Source organism: Schistocerca piceifrons, chromosome 6 (assembly GCF_021461385.2).
Source record: "Schistocerca piceifrons isolate TAMUIC-IGC-003096 chromosome 6, iqSchPice1.1, whole genome shotgun sequence".
In the NCBI taxonomy this organism is placed as follows: domain Eukaryota; kingdom Metazoa; phylum Arthropoda; class Insecta; order Orthoptera; family Acrididae; genus Schistocerca; species Schistocerca piceifrons.
In genome coordinates this window covers 452,526,836-452,544,920 of record NC_060143.1, presented here as the reverse complement: position 1 = coordinate 452,544,920, position 18,085 = coordinate 452,526,836, and the positions used below count along the sequence as shown (strand labels likewise).

General features: G+C 41.5%; 1 protein-coding gene and 1 non-coding gene across 5 annotated transcripts in view; both read right to left on the bottom strand.

The window, feature by feature from the left end:
* The window catches only part of LOC124802783 (GMP reductase 1-like), a 96,353-nt gene extending 81,245 nt beyond the window's left edge, over positions 1 to 15,108 (bottom strand). The window contains exons 1-3 of one of the 4 annotated variants that reach the window (XM_047263780.1): positions 14,513 to 14,653; positions 14,290 to 14,409; positions 12,712 to 12,969 (exon numbers count right to left, since the gene is read on the bottom strand). In XM_047263780.1, coding sequence (XP_047119736.1) covers positions 12,712 to 12,969; positions 14,290 to 14,409; positions 14,513 to 14,599 — 465 coding nt within the window. In that variant the 5' untranslated portion in view covers positions 14,600 to 14,653. Of the gene's footprint in view, positions 1 to 12,711; positions 12,970 to 13,120; positions 13,260 to 14,025; positions 14,159 to 14,289; positions 14,410 to 14,512; positions 14,654 to 15,020 lie in introns of those variants that run through there. The other 3 variants (XM_047263782.1, XM_047263783.1, XM_047263781.1) reach the window with 3 other exon arrangements.
* Positions 15,109 to 16,522: 1,414 nt separating this feature from the next.
* On the bottom strand, positions 16,523 to 16,597 carry Trnat-ugu. The gene has a single exon. It is a non-coding gene; the product is annotated as a tRNA-Thr (tRNA).
* Between the last annotated feature and the right edge of the window lie 1,488 nt (positions 16,598 to 18,085).

Genomic DNA, 18,085 nt, shown 5'->3' with positions numbered 1-18,085 from the left:
AGAACCATGGGGCCCCTGGGGAGAACTGCATCTGAAAGTGGTATCCTGCAGCAAAGGTTCCACCATACAGACCACATGGACCACACAAGAGGCATCAAAGAATATCTGAGTGACCACCATCAAACGTTCATTTCTGAGGAAGAGGATGTGGAACAAAAATGGAAAAAATTCAGAAACATCGTCCAGTACGCCTTAGATAAGTTCGTACCGACTAAGGTCCAAAGCGAGGGGAAAGATCCACCGTGGTATAACAATCATGTACGAAAGGTACTACGGAAACAAAGAAAGCTTCATCATAGGTTTAAGAGTAGTCGAATCATAGCTGATAAGGAAAAGCTAAACGAAGCGAAAAAGAGCGTAAAGAGAGCAATGAGAGAAGCATTCAACGAATTCGAACATAAAACATTGGCAAACAATCTAAACAAGAACCCTAAAAAGTTTTGGTCATATGTAAAATCGGTAAGCGGATCTAAATCCCCTATTCAGTCACTCGTTGACCACGATGGCACCGAAACAGAGGACGACCGAAGAAAGGCAGAAATACTGAATTCAGTGTTCCGAAACTGTTTCACTGCGGAAAATCGTAACACGGTCCCTGACTTCAGCCGTCGCACGGACGCCAAAATGGAAAATATTGAAATAAACGATATCGGAATTGAAAAACAACTGCTATCACTTAGTAGCGGAAAAGCATCCGGACCAGACGAGATACCCTTAAGATTCTACAGTGATTATGCTAAAGAACTTGCCCCCTTTCTATCAGCAATTTATCGTAGATCGCTGGAAGAACGTAAAGTACCTAGCGACTGGAAGAAAGCGCAGGTCGTTCCCATTTTCAAGAAGGGTCATAAATCAGATGCGAATAATTATAGGCCTATTTCGCTTACGTCAATCTGTTGTAGAATAATGGAACATGTTTTGTGTTCTCGTATTATGACGTTCTTAGATAATACAAATCTCTTTCATCATAACCAACATGGATTCCGCAAACAGAGATCATGTGAAACTCAGCTCGCCCTATTTGCCCAAGAAATTCACAGTGCCGTAGACACTGGCGAGCAGATTGATGCCGTATTCCTGGACTTCAGGAAGGCATTTGATACGGTTCCGCACTTACGTTTAGTGAAAAAAATACGAGCTTACGGAATATCGGACCAGGTTTGTGATTGGATTCAGGATTTCCTAGAAGAAAGAACACAACATGTCACTCTTAACGGTTCAAAATCTGCAGATGTAGAGGTAATTTCGGGAGTACCGCAGGGAAGCGTGATAGGACCTTTATTGTTTACAATATACATAAATGACTTAGTTGACAACATCGGTAGCTCCGTGAGGCTATTTGCAGATGACACGGTTGTCTACAAGAAAGTAGCAACATCAGAAGACTCGTACGTACTCCAGGAGGACCTGCAGAGGATTAATGCATGGTGCGACAGCTGGCAGCTTTCCCTAAACGTAGATAAATGTAATATAATGCGCATACATAGGGGCAGAAATCCATTCCAGTACGATTATGCCATAGGTGGTAAATCATTGGAAGCGGTAACGACCGTAAAATACTTAGGAGTTACTATCCGGAGTGATCTGAAGTGGAATGATCACATAAAACAAATAGTGGGAAAAGCAGGCGCCAGGTTGAGATTCATAGGAAGAATTCTAAGAAAATGTGACTCATCGACGAAAGAAGTAGCTTACAAAACGCTTGTTCGTCCGATTCTTGAGTATTGCTCATCAGTATGGGACCCTTACCAGGTTGGATTAATAGAAGAGATAGACATGATCCAGCGAAAAGCAGCGCGATTCGTCATGGGGACATTTAGTCAGCGCGAGAGCGTTACGGAGATGCTGAACAAGCTCCAGTGGCGGACACTTCAAGAAAGGCGTTACGCAATACGGAGAGGTTTATTATCGAAATTACGAGAGAGCACATTCCGGGAAGAGATGGGCAACATATTACTACCGCCCACATATATCTCGCGTAATGATCACAACGAAAAGATCCGAGAAATTAGAGCAAATACGGAGACTTACAAGCAGTCGTTCTTCCCACGCACAATTCGTGAATGGAACAGGGAAGGGGGGATCAGATAGTGGTACAATAAGTACCCTCCACCACACACCGTAAGGTGGCTCGCGGAGTATAGATGTAGATGTAGATGTAGTCATAAGTGACTGGTGACTGCCTTCCTTCCATCAGCCGCCATAATGTCTGTAGCAGTATCCAAAGAAATAAAATTTGCGTCTTTCATCAGAACATTAGAGGACTAAAAATGAGATAGATGAGCTTCTTGTATGCCTAGAAAATGGGGTAAATTCTGAAGGTATAGATGTTTACTGTCTCTATGAACACCATGTAACAGCAGGGATGGATAAGTTAAATTTAAGGGATTACAGATTAGCATCTTATTCATTAGAGTCAACATAGAAAAAAGAGGAGTTGCTACTTATATAAAAACTGGACACAATGTCAAAAATATTGAAACAAATAGTTTTTGTGTAGATCAGATCCTTGAAGCATGCGCTCGTCAGTTGCTACTGCAGTATACTTCTGTAGTAATTGTAATAATCTACAGATCCCCTCAAGGTAACTTTCAGCTATTCATGAAAAATCTAAAGGCATTACTGAGCTACCTGCCAGACAAAAAGAAGCAGTTAGTGGTTTGTGGTGATTTTAATGTAGATTTCTTAAAAGATACAGATAGGAAAAATGAGCTAGAATCTTTGTTTGGTTGTTTCAATCTAGTATCTCTTGTAAATTTTCCAACTCATGTGCAGCAGGATAGTAGGTCACTTATCGATAATATTTCATAGACAGTGCTCAGGCAGAAACAATTAATGTGTACCCAGTTGTTAATGGACAATCTGATCATGATGCACAGTTAATCGAAATAACACACACAACACCTTACAGGATTCAGGCAGGTTCATACAAGGCAGGGAGGCATATTAATGGGAACAGGATACAGAGTTTTAAGTGCAGCCTAGAAGAGGTAGAATGGGATGAAATATACGCAGAAAATTATGCGGATACCAAATTCAATTTATTCCACCGTAAATTTGTCTCTATATTTGAGAGTTGCTTTCCTGATACATTATCCAAAAAAGCCATTATAAAGCCAAGTAAGCCATGGATTACTAACGGAATTATGATATCATGTAAGAGGAAGAGGGAAATATATGGACAGACCAGAATAAGTCAGAATCTGAGGTTACTTGCTTATTACAAAAGATACTGTAATATTTTAAGGAAAGTCATTAAGAAGTCGAGAAGCTTATGTGTTCTGACAGAAATTAATAATGCGGATAGTAAGATTAAAACTATATGGAACATTGTGAAACGGGAGACGGGGCAGCCTGACAGTGCACAGCATACCACAGCAATACAGCTAAATGATGATGTTGTGAGTGATAATTCACAAGTTGCAAGTATTTTTAACAATCACTTTCCTGAATGTATCAGCAAAAATAGGGTTAAAGGGTTCAGTTGAAGAAGCAAAAAAATATGTTAAAAATGTCATTCCCCAGGACGTTACGCCTTTAGAAATAGCACTAACATCCCCCACTGAAATTAAGGGAATTACAAATATACTGAAAAACAAGAGCTCATGTGGCGTTGATGGAGTCTCTAACAGTACTAATTTAATAAGTGGAGTCCTTAGCGATATATGTAATGCTTCGGTGGCACAGGGATTTTTTTTAACCTCTTCATAAGAAAGGGGACAAGAGTGACTCAAATAATTATAGACCAATCTCACTGCTGACTTCATTTTCTAAAATATTCGAAACAGTTATGTATTCAAGAGTAGTTTCACATTTAAGTGGAAATAATTTACTCAGCATGTCACAGTTTGGATTTTGGAAGGGTTACTCGACTGAGAATGCTTTCTACACATTTACCCATCAAATAGTACAAGCTCTAAATAACAAATTATCGCCAGCTGGTATTTTTTGTGATCTCTCTGAGGCATTTGACTGTGTGGATCACGTCACACTCTTAGAAAAACTCAGGTTTTATGGAACTGAAGGCTATAAACACAGCTGGTTTGAATCGTACTTAATGAACAGAAAGCAAAAAGTTGTGCTGAATAGCACAAATAATGTTGGGAGTGTGGTAAATTCTAGTGAATGGGGAGTTATCACAAAGGGAGTCCCACAGGGTTCAATTTTGTCCCCCCTGCTATTCCTTATTCATGTGAATGACCTCTCACTTAACATTCAGCAAACGGAACTAGTACTTTTTGCAGATGACATGAGTGTTATAAAAAATCCCATTCCAGAAAAAGTAGCTGAAGATATTGTTAAGGATGTCTTTCAAAAAATTATTAAATGGTTCTCAGAAAATGGACTCTCCCTTAATTTTGAAAAAACTCACTATATCCAGTTCTGTACATCGAATAGAGTCATACTGACAATTGATGTAGCATATGAACAGGGCTCAGTTAACAGGGTAGATTAACCCAAATTTTTGGGTGTTCACATTGATGACAACTTGAACTGGAAGAAGCATATTACTGACCTTCTCAAAAATTAAGTTCAGCTTCTTTCACTCTTCGTATAATCGCTAGTCTTGGTAATAAACAGATCAGCCTCCTAATGTACTTTGCATATCTCCACTCAATAATGTCTTATGGAATAGTTTTCAGGGGTAACTCACCACTTAGACACAAAGTATTGATTGCACAAAAGAGAGCAGTGAGAATAATTAGTGGTGTTCACCCAAGGACGTCATGTAGGTGCCTTTTCAAGGAGTAAGGTATTTTAACTGCACCATCAGAGTACATATATTTGCTAATGAAATTCGTTACATTCGTGAAGAACAGTGATGCTCATACATACAACACTAGAGGGAAAAATGACCTTTCTTATCCATTACTGAAGTTGTCAGTTGCTCAAAAAGGATTACATTATTCAGCAACAAAAATTTTGGATCATTTGCCCAACACTATGAAGTGTCTGGCAGGTAGCAGATGAAGTTTTAAATCTAACTTAAAATCATTTCTTTTGGACAACTCCTTCTATTCCATGGACGAGTTTCCATTTCAGAACTGGTAAAAAAATAAATAAATAAAATTAAAATTGTACCTCTAAATGTAGTTGCATGTGTAGAACTAAAAATTTCAGTAATATTAATATGAGCACTATTCGTGTGTGTGTGTGTGTGTGTGTGTGTGCATGTGTAGAACTAAAAATTTCAGTAATATTAATATGAGCACTATTCGTGTGTGTGTGTGTGTGTGTGTGTGTGTGTGTGTGTGTGTGTGTGTGTGTGTGTAATATATATATCTTGTAATCTGACTTTTTCCACATCATATCGATAAAATAACTGTGAAAATGATCTATGGAACATGACATAACTAAAACTAAACTAAGACCATTCTGGGAAAACTGCTCAAAAATACTTTTAAAAAAATTATTTACCATTTCCTCTGTTGCTATATGTATATTTGGATTGACTACAATACTAGTGTCTTCCTGCTTGTTTTTTGTCAATATTATGAAAAGGATAGTTGCTACTCACCATATATCAGAGATTCCAAGTCACAGATAGGCATAACAAAAAGACTGTCATAAAATACGCTTTCAGCCAATAAGGCCTTAGCCAAAAATAGAAAACGGAAATGGACGGATGCACACATGCGTGCGCGCACCCCCACCCCCACCCCCCCCTCCCCCACCACTCTCTCTCTCTCTCTCTCTCTCTCTCTCTCTCTCTCTCTCTCTCTCTCTCTCTCTCTCACTCACTCTACCACACAGTCTCTGACAGATGAAGACAGACTATTAACAGCAGAGCATGAGGGGAGAGGCAACAGGATAGGAATAAGGAAGAGCCTGGGGCAGGGAGAGGGAGGAATAGCAGGATAAGGGTTGGGGATGGTAAAGTACTGCTGGGGGAGGATGCAAGGAAAAGGTGGAGAGAAGATAAGGCAGCTAGGTGCAGTCGGGAGGTTAAGCGGGGGGTGGGGGAAAAGTGGGAGGCTAGTGGAGAAAGGGAAGTAGGAAAACTGCGTTGGTGGAACAGAGGCCCTTATAGTGCTGGAATGGGAACAAGGAAGAGGCTAGATGAGAACAGACACTGACTGAAGAAGGTTGAGAACAGCAGGGATACGGGAACATAGGATATAGGTTTTAAATTGTAGGACATTTCCAGGGGCAGATATGGACTCTGACCACAATCTATTGGTTATGAACTGTAGATTAAAACTGAAGAAATTGCAAAAAGGTGGGAATTTAAGGAGATGGGACCTGAATAAACTGACTAAACCAGAGCTTGTACAGAGTTTCAGGGACAGCATAAGGGAACAATTGACAGAAATGGGGGAAAGAAATACAGTAGAATAAGAATGGGTAGCTTTGAGGGATGATGTAGTGAAGGCAGCAGAGGATCAAGCAGGTAAAAAGATGAGGGCTAGTAGAAATCCTTGGGTAACAGAAGAAATATTGAATTTAATTGATGAAAGGAGAAAATATAAAAATGCAGTAAATGAAGCAGGCAAAAAGGAATACAAACGTCTCAAAAATGAGATCGACAGGAAGTGCAAAATGGCTAAGCAGGCACGGCTAGAGGACAAATGTAAGGATGTAGATGCTTATCTCACTAGGGGTAAGATAGATACAGCCTACAGGAAAATTAAAGAGACCTCTGGAGAAAAGGGAGCCACTTGTATGAATATCAAGAGCTCAGGTGGAAACCCAGTTCTAAGCAAAGAGGGGAAAGCAGAAAGGTGGAAGGAGTATATAGAGGGTCTACACAAGGGCGATGTACTTGAGGACAATATTATGGAAATGGAAGAGGATGTAGATAAAGATGAAATGGGAGATATGATACTGAGTGAAGAGTTTGTCAGAGCACTGAAAGACCCGAGTCGAAACAAGGCCCCGGGAGTAGACAACATTCCATTAGAACTACTTATGCCCTTGGGAGAGCCAGTCCTGACAAAACTCTACCATCTGGTGAGCAAGATGTATGAGACAGGCGAAATACCCTCAGACTTTAAGAAGAATGTAATAATTCCAATCCCAAAGAAAGCAGGTGTTGACAGATGTGAAAATTACCGAAGTATCAGTTTAATAAGTCAAGGCTGCAAAAAACTAACGCAAATTATTTACAGATGAATGGAAAAACTGGTAGAAGCCGACCTCGGGGAAGATCAATTTGGATTCCGTAGAAATGTTGGAACACGTGAGGCAATACTGACCTTACGACTTATCTTAGAAGAAAGAATAAGGAAAGGCAAGCCTACGTTCCTATCATTTGTAGACTTAGAGAAAGCTTTTGACAATGTTGACTGGAATACTCTCTTTCAAATTCTAAAGGTGGCAGGGGTAAAATACAGGGAGCGAAGGGCTGTTTACAATTTGTACAGAAACCAGATGGCAGTTATAAGAGTCAAGGGGCATGAAAGGGAAGCAGTGGTTGGGAAGGAAGTGAGACAGGCTTGCAGCCTCTCCCCGATGTTATTCAATCTGTATATTGAGCAAGCAGTAAAGGAAACAAAAGAAAAATTCGGAGTAGGTATTAAAATCCAGGGAGAAGAAATAAAAACATTGAGGTTCGCCGATGACATTGTTATTCTGTCAGAGACAGCAAAGGACTTGGAAGAGCAGTTGAACAGAATGGACAGTGTCTTGAAAGGAGGATATAAGATGAACATCAACAAAAGCAAAATGAGGATAATGGAATGTAGTCAAATTAAGTCGGGTGATGTTGAGGGTATTAGATTAGGAAATGAGACACTTAAAGTAGTAAAGGAGTTTTGCTATTTGGGGAGCAAAATAACTGATGATGGTCGAAGTAGAGAGGATATAAAATGTAGACTGGCAATGGCAAGGAAAGCGTTTCTGAAAAAGAGAAATTTGTTAACATTGAGTATAGATTTAAGTGTCAGGAAGTCGTTTCTGAAAGTATTTGTATGGAGTGTAGCCATGTATGGAAATGAAACATGGACAATAAATAGTTTGGACAAGAAGAGAATAGAAGCTTTCGAAATGTGGTGCTACAGAAGAATGTCGAAGATTAGGTGGGTAGATCACGTAACTAATGAGGTGGTATTGAATAGGATTGGGGAGAGGAGAAGTTTGTGGCAAAACTTGACTAGAAGAGGCGATCGGTTGGTAGGACATGTTCTGAGGCATCAAGAGATCACCAATTTAGTATTGGAGGGCAGCGTGGAGGGTAAAAATCGTAGAGGGAGACTAAGAGATGAGTATGCTAAACAGATTCAGAAGGATGTAGGTAGCAATAGGTACTGGGAGATGCAGGAGCTTGCACAGGATAGAGTAGCATGGAGAGCTGCATCAAACCAGTCTCAGGACTGAAGACCACAACAACAACAACAACAGGATACATTGTAGGGAAGAGTTCCCATTTACAAAATTCATAAAAGCTGGTGTTTGTGGGTGAGGTAAAAATTGCTGTTTTGTAGAGCGTGTTGTGTGAAGCAGTCGCCCTCCGTTTTTGGCGGTCGCGCTGCTGTGGTTATCGCAGCTTTGGTGTCTCCCTCTGCTGGGAAAGGTTGCCTGATCACATACATTTAAGGGGCGCTATGAGCTCGCCAGTTGGTCAGTCTGAGTGAGTCTGGAGTCAGTCTCTCATCCCCAACTTGATAGTCTGTCTCTCGTCCGAATTTGTGAGGCAGTTAGTGTCTTTCTGTCATCCGGAGTGCTAGTATGTCTTTCGTTTGGATCAATCTTTAAAGCTGGATAACTGAGAGTCTTTCCACTCTGCCAGTAAGAGAATGCAGCGACTGGTCACCCAGTCGGCGCTTAGTTCCCCTGCATCTGAGTCTGTGTGTTAGGCCGCCAGTCTGCTGGAGTTGCTCAGGCAATGGTCATTGGCAGTTGGATCGATTGGCTGGTCGGTCATGCACTGAGACACAAGATGACTTGTCTGCCTTGAGCGTTGGCGCATGTGAGGTCGCCATGTGAGTCCAGTGGGCCGCGCCGTATAGCGAGGGGTAGTGGCTTCATGGTTGACACAAGAGCAACAGGAGTCAACCCACGACATCGGTCTGGCCAGTGCGAGCTGCGACGCCATAAGACGAGAGATCGGCGCACCTTCCTGCGTCCGCTGAAGCAGCTGGCAGTGGACGGTTCGGGAGAGCGATTTGGGGGTGCTGCGCCAGGTCTTCTTCAGAAATCGCGGTTTATTAGAAGTTAAGTGATTGGTGATATATTGTTCCATTTACTTGTTAAATTCTACTTGTTTTCTTGGTGAGGTCACCAGCCACTTTGTTTTGGGGTCATCCCACCATTCTTCTTCGTTTGCCCACCCGCGGGAAGGTGGTTATTTATGAATTGGGTGGTCCGTTTTTCCCTTGTGGAGTAGGGGCGGGTTACAGCAACCTGCGGTTCGGGTTGTTCGGTAATCTCCCTATCAATCTGCCATATGTTAGTAGCTGCCTCTGTCATGTTTGTCTGATTCGGTGTGTTAACGAGTTTATTGCTTGGAGTATAATGGCCTAATTCCTGAAATATGTTTTGATCTTGCCTATCATCTTGAGAGGCGGTATCTGCGTACTGTAGAGCAGTTAACTTGTTTGGTCAACCTTGTATAGTCTTATATAAGATTGCATTTCATGAGCTTTTATTTTAATGGTCATTTTAGTATATAAATTTGCCACCCTTCCACCGTAAGACTTTTCTTAGAAGTTAAAATCAAGTTGCACCTTCGGTGGCAAAGTTAATATTTTAATTTTAGTGTTTTGTATCATTTCCATCCTGCCTGCGGGGTGCATAGTTTGTGTGCTAGTGTGAATTGTTAAAACTTTTAGTTTAAAGCAATCTGGCATGTTGCAGATTTGCACCTGTGTAGCCTTTCAAAGGTTGTGAGCAGCCTGCAAGCTCATACAGTCAAAAATTTGTTTCTTTCTGCCTCTGAATAAATTGTAACTTAATATTTAGAGAGTGCTTTCTGATTATAATTTTAAATCTGTTTCTTATAAAAAATGCTTTAGGCACCAGTAAAGTGAATCAATTACCATTTGTTAAAAAGGAATTTGCTTATGATTTCATCAGTTACTCACTTCCACGCTCACATAGTGTGATTAAATGTGTTAATGTTCTTGATGAATCACTAGTAAGTAGAATAAATTCTCAAGATAATTCTTTGAAAATAAATCATGGTTCAGTGGGAAGAGTCCTGATGGCGCAGGCTGTGAAGCAGTTATTGAAATGAAGAACGCTGTGCTGAGCAGCATGCTTTGCAACAGGTTGGTCCACTTGTTTTTGGCCACAGTTTGTCGGTGGCCATTCATGCAGGCACCTCATTGGTTGTCATGCCCATATAGCACACAGCAAAGAGGTTGCAGCTTAGCCTGTAGATCACTTGACTAGTTTCACATGTAGCTCTGCCTTTAATGGGACAGGTGATGTCTTTGACCATACTGGAGTAGCTGGTGGTGGAGGGAGTATGAGATTGGTCTTGCATCTAGATATATTGCAGCGACATTAACCATGAGGCTAGGGGGTTCGGAGCATGGGTTGTGTAGGGATGGACAAGGGTATTGTGTAGGTTCAGTGGACGGCAGAATACAACTGTGGGAAGGGGTGGGGGAGGGGGGGGGGATAGTGGGAGGAACATTTCTCATTTAAGGCCACGACGAGGGGTAGTCGAAACCCTGGCAGAGAATGTAACTCAGTTGCTCCAGTCCTGGGTGATGCTGAGTCACGAGGAGAATGTCCCTCTGTGGCCCGACAAGGGGTGGGGGGTGAACCCTTGGAGGTGATGATGGGTGACTGGAAAGATAAGGCATGCAAAGGAGATCTGTTTTCTTACAACGTTGGGGGGGGGGGGGGGGGTAATTACAGTGTAAAGGCCTCAGTGAGATCCTCAGTGTATTTTGAGGACGACTGCTCATCATTGCAGATGTGACGGCCACGCGTGGTTAGGCTCTATGGATGGGAGTTCGTGTTATGGAATGGGTGGCAGCTGTTGAAGTGGAGGTATTGCTAGTGGTTGATGGGTTTGATATGGACAGAGGTACTGATGTGGCCATCTTTGAACTGGAGTTAAACATCGAGGAAGGTGGCTTGCTGGGTTGAGTAGGACCAGGTGAAGCGAATAGAGGAGGTGTTGAGGTTCTGGATTTGTTTGTAGGTAATGCATTCAAAGGAGAAGTAATTGTGGGCAAGGATATAATTGGTCGTAGCAACAGCTCCCAACCCCTTGCCTCTTGGCTCATATCCCTGTAATACACCTAGATGCAAGACTGTCCCATACATCGTCCCACCACCACCTACTCCAGTCTGGTCACAATCACCACCTGTCCCATCAAAGTCAGGGTTACTTGTGAAACCAGTCATGTAATCTACAAGCTAAGCTGCAACTATTGTGCTGCATTCAACGTGGGCATGACAACCAAGTTGTCTGCCCGCTTGAATGGCCACTGACAAACCGTGGCCAAAAAGCAACTAGACCATCCTGTTGCTGAGCACGCTGACCACCACAACATTCTTCATTTCAATGACTGCCATCTGGATCCTTCCCACCAACAGCAGCTTTTCTGAATTGCACAGGTGGGAACTCTTCCTGCAATATATCCTATGTTCCCATAACCCTCCTGGCCTCAACCTTTGTTAGTCATTGTCCTTACTCATCTAGCCCCTTTCCTACCCCCATTCCAGCACTTCACAGCCCTCTATTCCACCAACGCACCCAGTCTTTTTACCTCTCTCCTTTTCTGTTACTCCTCCCCTCTGCCTAATCTCCCGATTGCATCTTGCTGCCCTATCCTCTTTCCACCTCATCTCTGTGTGCTCTTGCAGCAGTACTTCACCGTGCTCCACCCTTACTCTGCTGTTCCTACCTCTCCCCGCCCCAGGCTCTTCCTCACCCCCACCCAATTGCCTCTCCCATCATGCTCTGCTAGTCATAGTCTGGCTTCGGCTGCCAGATACTGTGGTCACCTGTGTGTGTGTGTGTGTGTGTGTGTGTGTGTGTGTGTGTGTGTGTGTGTGTGTGTGTGTGTGTGTGTGTGTGTTGGTTTTTTATATATGCCTTGGTGGCCGAAAGCTTATTTTGTGACAGTCTTTCTGTTGTGCCTATCTGTGACTCAGCATCTTTGCCATATGGTGAGCAGCAAATATTCTTTTCATAATATTGTTATATTCCATCAATGATTTTCCATTGGCTGCTTGTTTCGATTACACACGAGGTCATTTAAATTTACGAGGCCAGACTATGAAGAAACAAAGGCTAATCAATGAGATTGGTAGAAAAGCATTAAGCACATTAGGCGTAATGACGCTGGCCCAACTATGGCACACACAGGTATATACATTAACTGCTTCAGCCTCCTGGAATCAGCCCAGAATGCGGTTGCTGACAATTCGTTCTCTTACTGAAATACAGGTATTGTGCATCTCTTGCGACATTCCGACTGTTCATCCTGTGATTTTTCTTACATAGTATATGCCAGGAAAAACTGAAGAATTGCACAAATCAAACTATTATATGATCAAATAAAGGTATAGGTGGATTAGTAAATAAAGGAAATTAAACACACATTCAGTGCCAGTGTGAATGAAAGGAACATAAGATATTCCAGTTTAACATAACAATGAATCAATCAACTGTGACTATAGCTAATTACACCCATTGTGCAAAGATCCATTTATCTCTCATTATCAATCATTTTCAGTTTTGTTTTGTTCTCAGATTTACTCTAATTTATCATTTCAATGAAAAATTAGCTACTGCTTGGTATAACTTACAATTATTGTGTGTGCAGGAAATGCAGCTCTAACTTTCCTCACATATTCCACAAAGTGCTGAGAATAGCCATTGGCGACATCAATACATATGAACCTCACTGCAGGTATTTCTGTTAAAATTTGTTTCAAGCGTTCAAAATCATCTTCTCCGGTTCCAGAACTGGCAGCAATATATGGAAGACATTCTGCATTGTTTTGTGCAAATTCTTTCCATTGTTCCAAAGTGTAGTACTTATGTATTGTCGTAAAAAGTCCATGCTGTTGACATAAAAACCACTTTCAGTAAGCAGAAAAATATTAACCATACTTTCAAGGAAGGTATGCTTTTATAGTGTTCTCAATATTTCAACAAAGATAATAAGGGCAAAATGATTTAATATTACAACTTCTAATGGTGAGAATGCCATACCCACATCAATGAAGTAAAATAATGAGACTCCGTAACTGTCAAGACTTCATACCAATGTAAACACAGAAACAGGTGTTGCCAAAAAACAACCTGGCAGTTGGTATTTATTCTGTTATGATCATTTGTAGCATTGTTAAACATGTAGGGGTGAACTTATGACAAATATGAAGTATGTTTAGGGTGCTCCAATAATACAATTGGCAGCAGAGTGCCTGTAATTGGTACTGTACATTAGTCTTTTACTGGCACATAGGTTTAACTTATAAATGTTCAGTGAACTGATTGTCTTAAATTTTCATTCGCCTTAGTTTAAAGTGTCTCTCTCACCAATAAAAGTTATGGGTATGGAAAGCCCAAAGCTTTATTTGTTCATATTTTCCAGTAATGTTTAAACTGGCCTCCTGAATGCACAATTAAACACTAGTATTCCTATGAGCAACGCAGAAAGGTCCAACACTCTTAAAAATTACGGTCTCAAGCTGCTGACACTACGATAAATTAAACGTACAATAGCATTTTGGCAAGGTACAACACAGTAACAGGACAACGGCTCTGTCGAGAGCTTTCCTGAAATAGCATAGAGGATTGCTATTCGCAATAGACAATATCTGAGGAAGGTAATGGCTGTACGATATATACTTAAACTGGCAACGATTAGACGACCGATGACGTCTTACTCCTCGAAAATAATTTATGAAATATAATACAATATAAAATTAATGATATGTTGCTAGTGATATTTAGTTTGTACCCGTCGTTCCCGACAAACTATCAGCTTTGAAACAACAATTTCATTACAAACAAAAATGTCCGAACATACTACAAAAAACACCGCGTTATTACTGACACACAAACCGTAGGCCTACTGCGAAATGTTCATGTATTAAAGTTGTTTTTTTGAATACCTTATTACAAAAACTGTCCTTCCAAGTCATCTACCAGCACAGTTATTTTTTTCTCTTTTCTTTCCGTTGTTTCTGCACTGTCGCGTCTACATCCGGGCGGGGATTGGTAACCAATGATTGCTATGATTTGCAGACACTTCCATCTACCAATGCATATAAATACACTGTAATATTCATGACGCAATTGGAAAGAAAGTCAGAATCAATGATTAGAACAAAACTGAAAGTTGTTCATCGTTTGCCATTCACTCACACATCAGTTACCTTCGAGATCGCCTTTGCCATTTCAAATGTGCCGATCGTATCCATATTCGAGGCAATAAGAGGTATGCCTTTATATGACTGTTTGGAGTTTCTGAAAGTTATTTCGCGAAACAAATTAACCTGTGGAAAGAACGGAACTGTTACGAGCATGTTCTAAATTTGGATTCAGGTTTCTAGGTTGTACATAATTTTCTACTATAGTCTACGATGCAAGGCAGCTCACGTCGGAACGACTTCGCAAAGTGCTTCTTTTAGGTCGTAACAATACGTCTTTGAAGTCGAGCTTTACGTCGTTAATTATATTCGGCATAATGTCTTTTTACTTCACTATTTGAATTCTATATGTCGTCTGCTCCACTAGCAGAAACACTACAAAGAACATAAAGTAACTAAAGATACAACGACTCACAGCCTACTACAGTGGCATCAGCAAGATTTGCGTCAAGTAGGAGCATCTTTCAGACTGTATTCCCACAGGCACTGAAAACTTGCACATTGATAACCTCACCAACCAACTTCCCTCAACTAAGGACCCCGTAAACATTAAAACAAGCTGTGAAACTATACTATTTTGGCTAATTACTAGACCGTGTATGGTGCTGCTGACGTGTTTGTCAAGCATACATCGTGTTTGCGAGAAATTTTGATTGATGGAAAGTTTGAGAAGATGGAGAACGTTGCTTATGTGTCTGCATCGCCGCATGAGGTTAGTAAACAACTGTTTGCCTCACCATATCGTGGGTCTCCACATCTCTGGAAACTGCTAACAAGGACGAAAACAAAATAGTATTGACCATTACCAAAATGGCAGAGATATCACACTTCTTGCAACCATAGACTATATAACATAGGACAAGGTTAAAAAGAAAATCAATATTTTATGCACAACACTCAGTCGGAAGTGGAACGAAGTAATGTTCCCACGTTGTGTTACGGTATTTTAATGATCTGTCATTAGATGACCAAATAAAAGAAGATAAGTTTTCGCATACCTGTATCTTCTTTTTCAATTTGATGGCGAAGTAATTCTAAAGAAGTTATTAAACGTTTCACTGTCCATCTGCAGAAAATTGATGTAATCATGAGGTCCTGAGTGTAACATTTCCTTTAAAAAATGAAATGTATTCCCAACTGCGAATATGGGCAACCATCAGCTGTATAACAGAATGGCGGCAATGAAAATTTGTGCCGGGCTAGGACTCGGAACCCGATTTCCCACTCGCCTTGCCATTAGGCTGTCTGAGCACACCCCACTGCCAGACCCAAACTTTTATATGTCGTCAGAAAGACGATGCAGTGTTCCTTCAACTTTCATCAATGTCTGAAGGAACATTCATCGTCTTTTTTTGAACAATACAGGCACTGCAATATTGTATTTATCGATCAACACCGGGCAAGCGACTTTCAATTAAAATGTCTTCCCTGTACGGGAATATATATAATGGATAGAGGAGTGGTGGTTGTACACACATGGTTGACAACAATGGAAGTTTGGGTCTGGCCGTTGGGCATGTTCAGATAGCCTAATGGAAGGCGACCATTTGCGATAAGCCGGAAATCTGGGGTCGCGTCGCAGTCCAGAACATGCAGGCAAGTCCAAAGGAACATTGCATCTCCTTGCTGAGTAACAGAGGCATTGCACTATGACATTTCCCTTAACTGTTTCATTCGTACATTTCTCTCTCATTTTACCATTCACTGGACCAGCGTCTTGTTTTCTTCCTCTTCTTTAAACACAGTGCCAGAGCCAATGTTAGAAATGCTTTATCTGCACATGTAGTCATTCCCACCAGTGCCAAAATACAACACACACGAGAAGCATCTGCTTCAAAACTAAGGTTAAACTGACGAGCTTTCTTGGTACATGTATGGGCCTGTTTCACTCATCTGTGGCTAAATAATAGCAAATCTGACAGACCAGTTTGCTCTTTTATGAGGACCATAACAAGTTGTCCAAAGTTCCGTTATCCATTCGAAGGAAATTGATGTAATCATTGGGTAGGGTGACCAACTCTCCTGTATTTCCTGGGATCTCCCGAATTTGACCATATTTTTGATAGTCCCCTGGCTCCCATATTTTCAGGCTCATTGAACGTTTTTCTCCAGTTTTTAACTTTATTTTTTACGTATGTACAAATGTTTTTCAAGCATTTAAATTTTGCAATGATAATTAAATCGACACACTAGCTGCAAACAGGCGTTGATATACATCACTGGGGAACGCTGAAAATGTGTGCCCCGACCGGGACTCAAACCCGGGATCTCCTGCTTACAAGGCAGACGCTCTATCCATCTGAGCCATAGAGCACAGAGGATAGTGCGCCTGCAGGGACTTATCCCTTGCACGCTCCCCATGAGACCCACATTCCAAATATGTCCACACCACTACATTCGTAGTGCGCCTAATAGATGTTTGCCCATTACACTCATTACTCGTGGCAGATTAATCTACCAAGTTCCATACGAGTTGGAGCATAGCGTGTGTGTTCACAGAAGAAGGTCAATGGCTGGGTAGCCATATTTTAACTATATATGAAGGTATTATCTGTTGCCGAAAGAACAGATACTTTTGATGACCATGCAGCTTCTCTAGAATGAAATGATAGTTAAATCTACACACTAGCTGCAAACAGGCGTTGATATACATCATAGGGGACATGTTGAAAATGTGTGCACCGACAGGGTCTCGAACCTGGAATCTCCTGCTTACATGGTAGACGCTCTATCCATCTGAGCCACCGCGGGCACAGAGGCATAAGGCAGCTAGGGTGTCAATTTAATTATGATTTCATTCTAGAGAAGCTGCACGGTCATCAAAGGTATGTGTTCTTTCGGGAACAGATACTACCTTCATATACATTTAAATTTTGCGCTTATAGTCAGAATTCATTGAAAAGTTGGACAGCAGAGACAATTGATTCTATATCGACATTAAGTCTATCGATTATCTTAGAAGTGGTCAACCAACACTTGGCGGTTAGATGTGATATTCCCAGAATGAGATTTTCACTCTGCAGCGGAGTGTGTGCTGATATGAAACTTCCTGGCAGATTAAAACTGTGTGCCAGACCGCGACTCGAACTCGGGACCTTTGCCTTTCGCGGACAAGTGCTCTGCCAACTGAGCTACCGAAGCACGACTCACGCCCCTCACAGCTTTACTTCTGCCAGTACCTCGTCTCCTACCTTCCAAACTTTACAGAAGCTCTCCTGCGAACCCTGCAGAACTAGCACTCACGAAAGAAAGGATATTGCAGAGACATGGCTTAGCCACAGCCTGGGGGATGTTTCCAGAATGAGATTTTCACTCTGCGGCGGAGTGTGCGCTGATATGAAACTTCCTGGCAGATTAAAACTGTGTGCCGGACCGAGACTCAAACTCGGGACCTTTGCCTTTCGCGGGCAAGTGCTCTGCCAACTGAGCTACTCAAGCACGACTCACGCCCCGTCCTGACAGCTTTACTTCTGCCAGTACCTCGTCTCCTACCTTCCAAACTTTACAGAAGCTCTCCTGCGAACCCTGCAGAACTAGCACTCACGAAAGAAAGGATATTGTGGAGACATGGCTTAGCCACAGCCTGGGGGGTGTTTCCAGAATGAGATTTTCAATCTGCAGCGGAGTGTGCGTTGATATCTGCCAGAAAGTTTCAGATGTGATATTGTTTCAGTGTAAGTGCTTAATGTGAATGGTTGTTCAAGACTTTATGATGGGTGGTGAGGATGAAGATATGACCACCAAGAACGAAGACAATGTATATGATTACATGTCTTACGAATTCGAAAGATTTATACTCCTG